Genomic DNA, 14588 nt, shown 5'->3' on the forward strand with positions numbered 1-14588 from the left:
CCCCCCCATAGTTTCCCAGTACCATCTGTCATTTTCTCATAGTATTGCATTGGATGTCAAGGGTCCATTATATGAGTGAGAACATGTGATATTCGGATTTTTGTTTTTGTGAGAGGTCACTCAGTATTATAGACTCTAGTTCCATCCAGGTTGCAGCGAAATTCATGATTTTGTTCTTTTTTATATGTACCACATTTTTTTAATCCAGTCCTCTTTTGATGGGCAGCATGGTTGTTTCCAGGTTCTTGCTATTGTGAACAATGCTGCGATAAACATACGTGTGCAGGTATCTTTTTTATAGAGTGATTTGTGTTCTTCAGGGTATATTCCCAGTAGGGGGATTGCAGGGTCATATGGAAGGTCAATTTTTAGAGCTTTTAGGAATCGCCACACTGCTTTCCACAGAGGTTGCACTAGTTTACACTCCCACCAACAGTGTAGAAGTGTTCCCTTTTCACCACACCCTCTCCAGCAGCTGTTATTTTTTGAGTTGTTGATAATTGCCATTCTGACTGGAGTTAGGTGGTATCTCAGTGTGGTTTTGATTTGCATCTCCCTGATGATTAGTGAGGTTGAGCATTTCTTCATGTGTTTGTTGGCTGCTCGAATGTCTTCTTTTGTGAAGTGTCTGTTCATGTTTTGCCCATTTTATAATGGGGTTGTTTGTTTTCTTCTTTTCAGTACGCTTCAGTTCCTTGTAGATCCAGGATGTTGCTGTTTTTCTTAAGTTGTTAAACTTCATTTTTTAAAAAAAGAATGAGTTCGGCACAGCTTATCTTTTTTTATTTCAGGAAGACAAGATTTTGCTCTGTTACTCAGGTTAGACTTGATCTCCTGGACTCAAGCAATCCTCCCAACTCGGCCTTCCAAGTAGCTGGGATGTCAGTGTGCCATGGCGCCTGGCCCAGTTCGTCTTTAAACAAAACTCTTCATTCCATGTGACATTATAGGCTACTGGCCAGACTTTGTAGTGTCCTCCTTTAGATTAAGTGTCAACCCCAAGGGCTGAGGTGGTGTTGACAGCATCATCGCTGCATGGTACTGTCACCTTGTTAAGGTTCCGAAAAGAAGAGTCCCTTAAAAGGAAATTGTACAGGTAGAAGATACCATGGTTAAGATACATGTGTATAGCTCACTGCTATAGGGTGCTTTGGGGAAAGTAAGCTAAAGAAGTCACACCATCACAGCATTTGCTTTCATTTTAGGCTAGGGAGGAAAGAAACTCTGATCAAAATAACAGGTGGTAGCCAAAGAAAATAAAGCACACAACTAGACTCAAGTGTTCAAAAATTTAAAAATAAGTAAATAAATAAACATACACTTTTTCTTTAAAAAGAAAAGGGAACTAGGCTCATAGCAAAGGGTCTCTGAACCCTGTGTGCCTTCTACCTTGGCACCTTATTCCTCAACTTCCTGTCATGCCCCCAGGAAACTTCTAGCTTTCACCCTCTTACAGCTGCTGCTTCATCCCCTAGAGTCACCACCACTGTCTTTGAGGTGAGGATATTTATCTCCTACTACAAAAAGTGAAAAAATGTAGCTTTGTAGATACTTTTATTTGTGGAACCTTATGTAAACAAATGTGTAAACATTGGACAATACATATCATTTTTTGTAATTAGGCTAACTATTAGCTCTCTTTAAAAAATGTAAAAACAAGCAGCTGGGGCAACTTGGTGAGACCTCATCTCTACAATAAATCAAAAAATTAAGCCGGGCTCGGTGGCTCAACCTGTAATCCCAGTGCTTTGGGAGGCTGAGGTGAGTGGATTGCCTGAGCCCGCGAGTTCAAGACCCGCCTGGGCAACTTGACGAGACCTCATCTCTACAATAAATCAAAAAAATTAGCCGGGCGTGGTAGCTTGTGCCTGTAGTTCCAGCTACTTGGAAGGCTGAGGTGGAAGGATCACTGAAGCCCAGCAGGTCAAGGCTGTGGTGGCCAGGAGCAGCCACTGCACTCCAGTCTGGGCGACTGATTGAGACTCCAACTAAAATAAATAAATAAATAAATAAATAAAAATAAAAATGTTAAAACAGGCTGACTGTGGTGGTTCACACTTGGAGTCCCGGCATTTTTGGAAGGATTACTGGAGTCCAGGGGTTTGAGACCAGCCTAGGCAACATAGTGGGACCTTGTTTGTACAAAAATTTAAAATTACCTGGTGCATGGTGGCGCCCGCCTGTAGTCCCATCTACTCAGGAGGCTGAGGTGGAAGGATTGCCTGAGCCTAGGAGTTGGAGGCTGCAGTGAGCCATGATCATGCCACTGCTCTGCTGCCTGGGTGACAGAGTGAGAATTGACTCAGAAAACAAAGGGGAGGGAGGTAAGAACAGTACAATTGAGTTAAAACACTTGATATATATTTTTGGTAAATGTATAACTTTAACAAAAACATGATTTATAGCATACACTTAACAGAAAAATCTTTGTTTCCAAACTTACTTCCTTATTTTTTCCTGTCTTCTCTTTGGTTTCCAAAAGACTTCTTTACTTGAACATTTTACTGTTATTTTAAGTTAAAAATCTCAAAAGTTGCTGAAGTTATTCCCTTATTTTTCAAATAGGCACTTCTTCTAATTTTCCCATAGTCTAACCAAAATGTCATATTCCTCTCTAATCCATTAATCTGAACTCATCTCTTCTGATAAACCCTCAGTAATTGACACTGAATAATTCATTCCATTATGCTATCTTCTGAAACCCCAAAAACTTGTCTTCAATTTACAGTATATTAATTGGAAGTTTTTGATATTTGTAAGCTATGATTTATTTCAGTTTCTTTAGTTATATTTTGCTTAAACTCCTGTGAGTTTCTTTTTTTAAAAAAAATAACTTTTTCTTGTTTTTTACATGCACCAAAATCTTCTAGTAAACAGTAGGTCAAATCACTGATTGTTGTTTAGAACTATATAGATAAGCTCCAAAGTCTGCTTTTATTTCTTTCTTCCCTTCCTTTCTTTCAGCTTCCTTCATTTTGCTCCTAGAAGATCTTTCTAGAGGAAGAAGGGTGTTGCTTATTTTATAACTTTGGGTGTCAATGATAGAGATTAAGCTTTGATTTAGGTTCTATGATTTGGAAACATATTTTTTTTTAATTACTAATTCCCTAGAATTTTACAGAACTCTTTTGCTAAACCTGTGAGCAACCTCTTTATTTGAGTTAGTTCATTCATGGAGTGTTATGACAATAATTTGAATGTTAGAGAAACTTTCTGCATATGGTTCGGTTTTTCAATAATTCCAAACAGATTATGTCTGAGGGCATTTTTGTCTTAGCAGTATTGAACTAAAACTAACTTTTAAAATACTTCAGCAAATTTAACGGATCCATTGCTAGATATGAACCTTTTATAAAAGATGCTACGCTTTATTCTTTATCCAGTACTATGCTGCCATTTTAGCTGATAATAACAAACCATTCAAACAGAACTCAAAATTAATAGATACCAATAAGAATTAACTTATTTTTTCATTAAAAAATAGATTCTTGTTAAATTAAAAATGTTAAATTTAATAAATTAGTAACAATTAAATGTGTATTGATGAGGAAACCAAAAGTTGGGGTAAAAGACAACTTACAATCTAGGTTCAGTTTTTTTGGTTTATGTGAGTTAACTTTTCATAGCATGTCTTCACCTTTTCCTTGGCAGGGTCTCAAGGGACATCCAGGACTCCCAGGACTCCGAGGTGAACAAGTAAGTACTTAAAAAATTTGTATTGTATGTGGAAAAGGTACACATTAGGGAATTCATTGAGAGATGATTTCCTCCACTTTTTTATTTTTCTTCTCAGTGATTTTCACTGTGTTTAGTATAGAAGACCCTTTTAATTGATTAACTGTAAAAATTTTTTAATTAAAAAATTCATAATGGATAGTATTTCACTATTATTCACTTTTACTTTTGTCTAACATGTTTTAAACCAGTAGTTCTTAAGCTTCTGTGGTTCACAGGTACCTTTGAGACTCTCATAAATGCTATGAACCCTTTCCCAGAAATATGCATATCCATGCACACACACTCTCAATTTTTTGTACAGTTTTTGTGGCTTACCTGTTCACTAAAGCCTAATCCACAGCTATTAGTTCCCTAGCTTGTTTGAGGTAACTCAAATACATTTTAGTAACAATCCAAATTAGCATGTTGCTTATATTGTTGTTCCTAATACACACATATATATATATACACTATTTAAAAGTCAAGATAGTTTTGGAACTATTTAGTTTTTGGTTATGTTACTGCTTCTTTCTCCCACCAGAAAATAATGTCATTATGTCACAAGAAAAAAATAAAGTTATATCTCTTGTTTTCGATATGGTATATACTAGGTCAGTATGAATATAATTGTGAAAAGGGTATGATATTAGAAACTGACTAAGGTGACGGATGCCATTATTCAAGAATTGGCAAAGAGCCTCAGGAAGCCATAAAGGCAGATCCAGGAAGAAGCATGATGGATGATACCTGGAGGAAAGATATAAATGAAGAAACAAAGCCAGTTTTCTCTTTCATGCTTGTTAAGTGAGACAGTACTCAGTCCCTTAGGAACAATGTTTAAAGATTATTAATTACTAGACATGGTGAGAAAAGTGATATGTGTATCTGTAACAGGTGTAATATGGGTTTCCTGAAGATCAAAGAAGTACTGAAAAGCATTTGAATATTTATGGGGGAAAAAATGGAAAAGGTGGTAAAGAGTCCCTGGGGTGGGGGGGGGGGAGGGGAATCTTAGAATACTGCTTTGGCAGAAATGTGTAAATTCCAATGGAGGAAGCCTGATACTTCACAAGTAAGTGAAAATTTGGCCATGTGTCATTACTGACCAGTTCTCTCATAACTGCTCTATACCTAATTCCTGTGATGTCCAAGTTATTATTCTGAGGGTAATATATTTTTAGAAGAGTCTAAAATCAGTTTTAAAGGTTGAAAGATGTATTTCACAGTCAGTTCTTGCTTTCTATTCTATTTGTTTCCAGAAGAAAAGGAGGCAAAATTTGTGTTAACTTTGGGGAACAACTATAATAATTTTGTATTATAGCTGTGAAAAAACTGTGAATATAAGAAAGCACAAGCAACTTACAAGAAGACATTCATTTCTTGAAAATTTGTAAATATCTATAAGTTGGTCAACAAATATTTAGAAAGGTAATTTTATCAGAGTGAGCTCTAGAAGATAGAGCTGTCATTTACTGAACACTTATTATCTGCCAAAATGTATTACTGTTAACTACAACTTCTACTATAATTATTTAATATTTTATGTATTACTGTTAACTATAACTTCTACTATAATTATTTAATATTTTACATTTGTTAACTAATTTAATATACAGTAACACTAAGATAGCTATTACAGTTACTTCTACTTTTAAGTATATTTCAGCACCTTGTTCTATTTTCTCCACATACTAATCCTGTGACCCAGGTACTATTATTCTATTTCACTAATAAAAACAACCAAGATAAAGAGAGAACCATAGTGGCAGTGCTGGGATTCTGAATGAAGTTTAACTGACTCCTAGTGTGTGTTTTTCCTGTGAAGAGTGAGAAGTGAGGCTGGGGCAGGCTTCCTAATTTCCTGTTCCTAGTTTCTCAAGGGGCTAGTGATATAACTTCATCTCTGTTTCTTTATCCAACCTACAGCTTTGGATGAGCCAACTTTCTTCTTATCCCTCTTTAAGCGCAGAATGAATTGAGTCATGGTGTTTGTTTTGAGGTTCTTTTGAATTTCTGTGGTTGACGCAGGGATTTTAGAGTGTAGTTGGCTCAGATATGTTTATACCATATAAAACTATACTGAAGTCTTACTTGTTTACTGCTATTCTGGTAGAGCAGAATTTAAGCATTCAATAGAACCCTTCTGTGTCTTTCTCTGTGCAGCTGTAATATGTTAGACCTCTACATGTTGTCTTAACACACTTGATGAAAATTGATTCAAAATCACATTTCACTTATGTTCTATAGCAGATTAGCTTTCTATTGTGGTCAGTTAATCTGATTTAACTGGGAAAGAAATGGGAAGGGGATGGTGGTAGGCGCTAGCAAGACAGTGACCAACAGAATAAAAACAGCCTTTAAAATGTGTTTCATTTCTTTCTGTTGACATACCTAAGTGTACAATTTTGTGGATGTCTGACATAGGCCTATGTATTTTGAAATTTGATAGGGCATAAAGGAAAGCAGTTGTAAGAATACTGAGCAAATTTCATAATTAGAAAGCTTTCTGCAGAGTGCTACTGGACGTTATTTGCACTTCAAATTCACACTAGGGAAGCAGCCTTTGAATGGTGATCTCTGAAATTAGACTTGCTGACTTAAGTCCTGTCTTCCTATTTACTAACTGAGTGACCTTTCACTAGTGATATAAATAAATACTTTATCTCCTGTGTTTTCTTATCTGTTTTATATATAGGAATAATGATATCTCTTAGAATTCTTGAGTAGATTGAATAAGAGAATACATATAAAATAATTGAAATAGTGCCTGGCACATGCTAAATGCTCAACAAATATTATAGAAATAAAATATTATATATAGTATGTGATATGAGTAAAGGAATATTTAGAACATAAATATGGTTTTTGAAATTCATAGGATATAATCCCTCTACATGTAGACAAAAATGTATTTATTCTATAATCCCCAGAAGGCCACTGTTTATTCACATTCTGTTAAATTGTACATTGTCAGAACTTCTCTGTATCTTGGTTTCTTCAAATATAGAATGGAGAAAATAATGTTTGTCTCAGATGTAAAGTTCTTGGCACATAAAAAAGTGCTCAGTAAATGCTAAGTTGGGGTCAAGGGAAGGAAGGGGAGATGAGAGAGAGAGAAATAAGAGAGAACAGAAATGAGAGATGGATTCTGAAAAAAATTAAGAGAAGAAACTTCAACTATGATTCTCCATTTGCCTTTTCCTTGGCCCATTTTTCCATATTTTTAGGAGTTTTAGTGTCTTTATACTTAAACTGGAGGTAACATTCTTCTACTTCAGAACAGAGGGACAAAGTGCTATTCTTTTTTATTATGTCTTTTTTTTTTTTTTTTTTGAGAAAGCAGGATTTATTGAGAAGACAGAAAAGTTCCCACAGTGGGAGGGGACCTGAGGGAGTTGCCCTTTTTTATTATTTCTTTTGAAAATGATTTTACTTGATAAATAAAGGAATCAAGAAAACAGCATTGTTGTTGCCATTTGAAATTAAGTGTAAAGGCAGTTCAACACACATTCTTCTGGCATGTTCTTGGTTCAAGATTTATTTAAAGGGCCTAAACTCTGAATAAACCAATGAGCGAACAAATGAATGATGTATCAATAAAAGTTTTTTTTTTAAAGAGGTATTTTATCCTACTTTTTCACCCCATTATGCAGCATTTTTTCTTTCTTATGCTTGTGGGGCTCCATCTGTCAGCTTCTCCTGAGCAAAACTTGTTTTAAATCCAGATTTCAAAGTTGTTTCTTCCAAATGAGTGACTGTCTGTCTTAGGTCGAGCTGCTGTAGCAGATACCATAGAGTTGGCAACTTATAAACAACAGGGGTTTATTTCTCACAATTCTGGAAGCTGATAGTTTGAGATCAACATGCCAGCATGGCTCAGTTCTGGTGAGGGCCCTCTTCTGGGTTACAGACTACTGTCTTCTCATTGAATCCTCACATGGTGGAAAGAGAGCTAATCAGCTCTCTGACCTTCTCTTATAAAGCCATTTATCCCATTAATGAGGACTCCATCTTTGTTACCTAATTACTTCCTAAAGGCCCCACTTCCTAATACCATTAGGTATTATTATTAGAATTAAGACATCATCACATGAATTTTGAGGACACACATTCAGTCCATAGCACCATCAAAATTTACTAGACCCATGTCATGATAAAGGTATTTCCACTTAATGTCCATTTACTTAGTCAGGGTTGCAATAAGATTAAGTTTATTTTATTAAGGAAGAAGAGATTGGTTTTGAAGTGTACTGCCTCTCTTTTTTTAATTAAAAAAATTTTTTTTCTGCCTCTCTTAATCTTGGGCTCATACTTAGACAGTTAAAGAACATTGCAGGATGAGGAGACAAGAAAGAATTCAATCTAAAAAAATTACTGATAATTGAGAAATGTGCCAGCACTTCTTCTAGAAAAAAGTCTTTAGTTGTGGATTTTTCCATATGTTTGTCATTATTAATGACATTTAGGGCCCTAGTCTAACGGCTTTACTTATTTTTATTTGGCAATGTTGGTCTATTTTTCTTCAAATAGGTGATTTTAGTTAGATAAGCATATGTAGGACTCTATTTTTATGGGGAAAAATTCTTTCTAAATGTTTATGTAATAAATACACCAAATTTGTTTCCTTGCGCTTCCTTTGGCTTTATTGTACTGTTTCATTTATTTTGCTATTTATTTCAGGGAATTCCAGGATTAGCTGGTAATATTGGTTCACCTGGTTACCCTGGCAGGCAGGTGCAGTAACTATATTTACACTTCTACTTTTGTGTTCCTCTCTACTAATTCATTGTATGTTCTGATTTTGAGAATCAATATTCAAATGACAGTTGGTTTATTTTTGTGAAATAATGAATTAATCATAGAAAAATAATTTCAAAATCAAAGTTGTGAAAATCCACTAAACATTTTACTATAGAAAGTTTTGTTTGAATTGGGAATGGGGCTTTGAAACAACTTTGATGTGATGTACAGTGAATGGAACCTTCAAAATTAAAATGCCTAAGGATTTAATATGATTTAAAAATAATCCTGACGCTGATTTTATATTACTCACATGACTCAAAAGAAGTAATAGTAAGAGTTAAAACTCTCTGTAATATCATTTTTAAACAGCACAGTTATAGAAACTTGGGAAACAGTATACTACTACCAAATTCTTTTATCTGAATTGAATTCAGTCCTTTGTATATTGTTTTGAAAATTCATTCTAATTTTGCTTTTATTCCCTTATAATTTCTAGCTTTAATAATATAGCAAGTTTTCTTTTATAGGTTTTAATGAATTGATTATTTCTAAGATAAATTAATTAAATATATAAAGCTAAATTTATAATATCTTCTCAAGATAGTATTTCCTTTACTCTCAAGAATAAGGGATATTAAAAGGCCAAAAGGCAATCTATTGTTAATAAAATTCCAATTTTTAAACTTTTAAAAATACCTGGAGGTACTGTATATTAGAGTCTTACTATGAAATGATGATATGATCTGAAAAACAAAATTGAATACTTAAACATATGGATATTGATCTGATGTTTAAAATGTATTCATCTTTTTAAAAAAATATGGGAATATCTTCTAGATAAGTTAATTAGAAATACTGTAAAACAACACAGTTTTTCAGTGAAAAATAATTTAATGAAAAAAAATTTTTATCTGACAATATGTATTAATCTACTTTATTTAGATAGCTAAAATATATTTGTATATAGCTTGTATGAAATGCTTCTTTGGGTTCTGAAGTTCTAAAATTTGATGGACATTTGTAAGCTGCATTAGGTATACAGAGCTCTGAATGTCATAGTTTTGAAAATGGTATTTTTTTGTATACTTAAAAAAAAGTAACAGCTACTTTATAACACCTTAGAAAATACAGTTGTATGACAATGTCTTTTGTTCACACCAGGGTTTAGCTGGGCCAGAAGGTAATCCAGGTCCCAAAGGTATACGAGTAAGTAGGCATTTTCATCATTTTGTTAAGTGTACTTGCATAAAGGTAGAATAAAATATACAAAATACTTAATATTTTTTACACTTGCCTAGTAGCTTTGGATTTATACAAATTTAACCTGAAAGGAATACACTTGCTTACTAGAGTAGTTATTTTCACTTCTGTGACAATAGAAAACAGTCTTATGATGGTAGGTTTACATCATTATTTTCTATTAATTTATTTTTCCTAGTGTGGTGTCTGACATGTTAGCATGTGCTCTATAAACATTTTTAGTATCATATGCAAATGTATACAGACATAAGGAAGTTATCATAACAAAATTTGAAGAGGTAAACAACTTCATAGTAGTTCAAGGCCAATATAATTTTATTATACAAAATCTGTTAAGAGAAAAGTTATCTGCAAAGAAGGATATAAGGTTATTGTATCAAGAACATCTCACTTCACTTTCAAATCATTAAGGGAAATGTTAGCCCTTTTTAATCACTAAGGGAGTAAATTAATATTGCTATGTTATATACATGGTGCATAAAATCAAAAACATATAGTGTATAATCAGAGCTGGTTCTAGGAAAATTTAGTACATGAAAATTTTTGTTTGAAAAATTCTTTATTTTTAATAGCCCGTTATTCTCCGGAGTCTACTACATTTGTGCCTTGTATTATCTAAATACCTTTTAGAAATAAGTATAACATAAAGTATTTAGACAACATTTACCTTACATTTAAAAAATGAGTAAATATTTTCCTATATTTTCATCTTTTATTTTACCATCAGCCCTGTGAAGTAGGAGAGCAGGTCTATCATCCCATTTGATGGATGAGAAGATAGTAAGCTAAGGAACTTCAGTGATTTGGCAAAGTTCTAACTGGCTTCTCAGCTTTAGTCCTCTACTACTATCCCATGCTGTCTTTGTCTTTGCATTAGGTAAAAATATGGAGGAAAGTCATGGAATTTTTGTTAGAAATTACACTGAAAACTCATATTGACTCAGCTTTAGGAAGCAAGAACATGGGTTGTGTAGTTAGAGGCTGCCTTTTTAAAAAACATTTAACATGTCTTTTAGTAGCGTTGTGACTTTAGATGTCATTCAGTCCCTCTGTGCTTCATTTTTCTAATCTTATTAAATGGCAGTAATGAAACTTGCTTTCCAGGTAGTTGTGAAAATTAAATTAGATGAGCATTCTTAAAGCCTGGTGCCTAGCATAATGCATGTATTTACCGTGCTGATTCTATGATTATCGTTTGAATTTCAAAGTTTCTTCTGTGCATGTGCTAATAACTCCAAGACATATATACAAGATATATTTTACACAGCACAGCCTTCTTTTAATTGCATTTTCTCATCTTGCCTCAGTAATTCATACAAGTTGCTAAGTTCTTCTTTATATTGTTTTGGCATTGTATTATACATCCTTTTGTTGTTTCTTTTTTCTCCATTTGTATCGAAAATTGTTATCTCGGCTGTAACTCTTTTGGTTGGGTTTCCACAGCTAGCTTCATAAGAGCACTTAAAAATTGTTTTGTTTTATTTTATTATAGTGAGGTGGGTTACAGTGAGGATTAACTGCTTAAGTAGGCTGCATGAGCTGAAGTTTGGGCTTCCCACTGGCCCTCACTTCCCCTGGTGGTGGACCAGGTACCCTTTGTGTTGTCACGTGTCACCCACTCTCTTCTCTCCCTCCTCTAGTTAGTGTCCAGTGACTGCCAATCCCACCCTTGTGTTAATGTGACTAGTGTTCAGGGCCCACTTATAAATGAGGACACTCAGTTCTTTGTTTTTGTGATAGATTACTGAGTATTATAGATGCTAAGTCCATCCAAATTGCTGTGAAGGTCATAATTTTGTCCTTCTTTATGGCTGTGTAATATTACACCATGTATATGCACCACATTTTTTTTAGCCAGTTCACTTTCGATGGGCAGCAGGGTTGGTTCCATGTCTTTGTTATTGTGAGCAGTGTGGCAATAAGCATGCATTGCAGGAGTCTTTTTGGTAGAACAATTTATGTTTTTCTGGGTATATTCCCAGAAGAGGGATTTGGAAGGTCAGAGTGTTTGGAAGGTCAATTTTTCATTTTTTTTTAGAAAGTAGGATTTATTGAGAGGACAGAAAGCTCCCAGAGCAAGAGGGGACCCCAGGGAGTTGCCCAGTTTTTAGTTCTTTTAGGAATCGCCGTACTACTTTCCCTAAAGGTTGAACTAGCTCACACTTCACCAATAGTGTAGAAGTGTTCCCTTTTCATTGTACCCATGCCAGCATCTGTTGTGTTTTGACTCGTTAATGATAGCTATCCTTACTGGAGTTAGGTGGTATCTCATTATAGTTTCGGTTTGCATTTCTCTGATGATTAGTGAGGCTGAATGTTTTTTCATGTGTCTGTTGGCTGTTTGTAAGTCATCTTTTGAGAAGTGTCTGTGCCCTTTGCCCACCTTTTAATGTTATTGCTTTTTGCCTTTCGTTTCATTTGAGTTCCTTGTAGATCCTGGATGCTAGGCCTTCTTTTGATGCATACTTTGTGAATATTTTCTCCCATTCTGTGGGTTGTCTCTTTACTCTCCTAATGGTTTCTTTTTCTATGAAAAGACTTTTCAGTTTGATGAGGTCCCACTTGTCTATCTTTGCTTTTACGGCATTTACTTTGGGGGACTTGGTAAAAAATTCATTGCCTACTCTGATATGCATAATGATGTTTCCTGGTTGGGCGTGATGACTCACGCCTATAATTCCAGCACTTTGGGAGGCCGAGATGAGAGGATTGCCTGAGCCCCTGGGTTTGAGATCAGTCTGGACAACTTGGCAAGACCTCATCTCTACAATAAATCAAGAAAAATGAGCCAAGCGTAGTGGCACATGCCTGGAGTTCCAACTACTTGGAAGACTGGAGTGGAAGGATCACTTGAGCCCAGCAGATGGAGACTGCAGTGGCCGTGAGTGTGCCACTGTGCTCCAGCCTGGGTGACAGAGTGAGACTCCAACTCAGAAAAAAAAGGATGTTTCCTACATTTTCTTTTAGTATTCTTACAGGTTAAGGTTTGACGTTAGGTCTTTGAGTTTGTTTTTTTTTTTTTTTTTTTTTTGAGTTGGAGTCTCACTCTGTCACCCAGACTGGAGTGCAGTGGCCACTCCTGGCCACCGCAGTCTCCATCTGCTGGGCTCCGGCGATCCTTCCACCTCAGCCTTCCGAGTAGCCGGAATTACAGGCACGTGCTACCACGCCCGGCTGATTTTTTGATTTATTGTAGAGATGAGGTCTCGCTGCCCAGGCGGGTCTCGAACCCGCGGGCTCAGGAGGTCTTTGAGTTTTGAGTTGATTTTTGTATATGGTGATTGGTAGGGATCCAGTTTCATTCTTCTACATGTGATCAGCCAGTTTATCACCATTTGCTAAATATGGTCTCCTCTCTCCAGTGGTTATTGTTGGTGGCTTTGTTGAAGATGAGTTGGTTGAGACACTGTGGTTTTGCTTTCAAAATCGGTGTTCTGTTCCATTGCTCTGTATGTCGGTTCTTGTGCCAATACCAGGCTGCATAATAGCATTTAAAAAAAAAATCACAGGTCTAATCTTTTTTCTGATTTAATTAGGCTTATAATTAGTAATTTTAGATTGTAGGAAAATAATAAGTAGCTAATTATTATTTACATAGAAATTTATACATTGTGAAGACATTTCAACTTTTAAAATTTTATCTTGAAAATGTTCCTTTGGGAGTGTGAGTGGAATTAGGAGGACATTTCACATTCATAGAGGGTTTCAAATGTAGATTTGTGATATTAACTTCAAATCTGGTTAAAAAGACAAAGATCATAGGAACACACAGGATTATAGAATGTTTTTCACTTAATTTATGTCCTGTTATTGTTATACATTGTATATTAAAATTTTCATGAATCATTTGAGAAATTATCATTTGACTTGCTGTTATTTGATTATATTTTTTGGTATTGAGATAAATTCTTTGTCAAATGTAAACATTTAAAATATGCTATATTTTTAAACCTTGCTTTGACATTTTTTTGGTGTGTGATAATATGCTAAGTGCCTCAAAAAGTATCAGTGTGCAGGACCTCTTCTGGCCCTCTCATGGCCCTATATGGTGACACAAAATTGCTTCTAACTGGATCTACAAACTTCAAGCCAAAAAGCAAAAACATATGTTATTATTTTTAATGTTCTTTGTTTGATTACACATTAAATTCTAGTTTAATGATGGTGTTTTGAGAATGACCTCATGATTTATTTGTTGGGCACTGCTGACAATTTATTTTTGTTAAAATCAGTGTAACAATGATCAAGAAACCTCTATGAAACAGCTAAGTAATTACTTATAGCATTGTCCTCTTTAGAATCTCTAATTGTAAAATGTTGCATTTATACCCTGTACAGGCTCTGTTAAGTAGAGGTTTGACTTCAATTCTTGAGTTCTCAGGTGGTTATTTAATTCACTGATGAGTGTACCCCAGTTATGGTGTCTTTTCCTTTTATTTATGATCCAAATTCCTGCTGGATACATTCAAACAAAAGTTAGCTGATTTTACACTTGAGGTCATCAACTGATGCTTCTGAAAATGCCCTCCAGCTTATCATCATAATCCTGAATGCTTTAGTATCAAAAATACTTTTGTATGCTTTGCTTTAAAAGAAATATGTCCCATTCTCCAGCTGCTTGACTTTCAAGTAAGCAAATGATAGATGTTTCACTTTATTAAAGTTATGTATAAAGGAATTAATTCTCTTTCTCTTTTATGTTATTTTTTTTGCTTGTCCATGCAGTCTATAGAACATAATGCAATATTAGATGTTTTTTTCTTGTCAAAGAAAAATTTTCCTCGTACTGTGGCCATACTTAACTAGCTTTCATTTTCAGGAGCTAAATTCCTCCCAAAGTTTTTATTCCCGGCAACTTAGAAGTGATT

The 14588-nt window shown here is 34.9% G+C and overlaps 1 protein-coding gene across 1 annotated transcript in view; it reads left to right on the forward strand.

The window, feature by feature from the left end:
* Positions 1 to 14588, forward strand: part of LOC103260675 (collagen alpha-1(XXIV) chain-like) — a gene marked incomplete at its 3' end in the record, with an annotated part of 127962 nt that overhangs the window by 76480 nt on the left and 36894 nt on the right. Inside the window, exons 8-10 of the mRNA XM_008058323.2 lie at positions 3652 to 3696; positions 8398 to 8451; positions 9622 to 9666. Coding sequence (XP_008056514.1) covers positions 3652 to 3696; positions 8398 to 8451; positions 9622 to 9666 — 144 coding nt within the window. The remainder of the gene's footprint in view (positions 1 to 3651; positions 3697 to 8397; positions 8452 to 9621; positions 9667 to 14588) is intronic.

This window comes from Carlito syrichta, unplaced genomic scaffold (genome assembly GCF_000164805.1).
Source record: "Carlito syrichta isolate Samal-C Ts95f unplaced genomic scaffold, Tarsius_syrichta-2.0.1 Scaffold303295, whole genome shotgun sequence".
Classification (NCBI taxonomy): domain Eukaryota; kingdom Metazoa; phylum Chordata; class Mammalia; order Primates; family Tarsiidae; genus Carlito; species Carlito syrichta.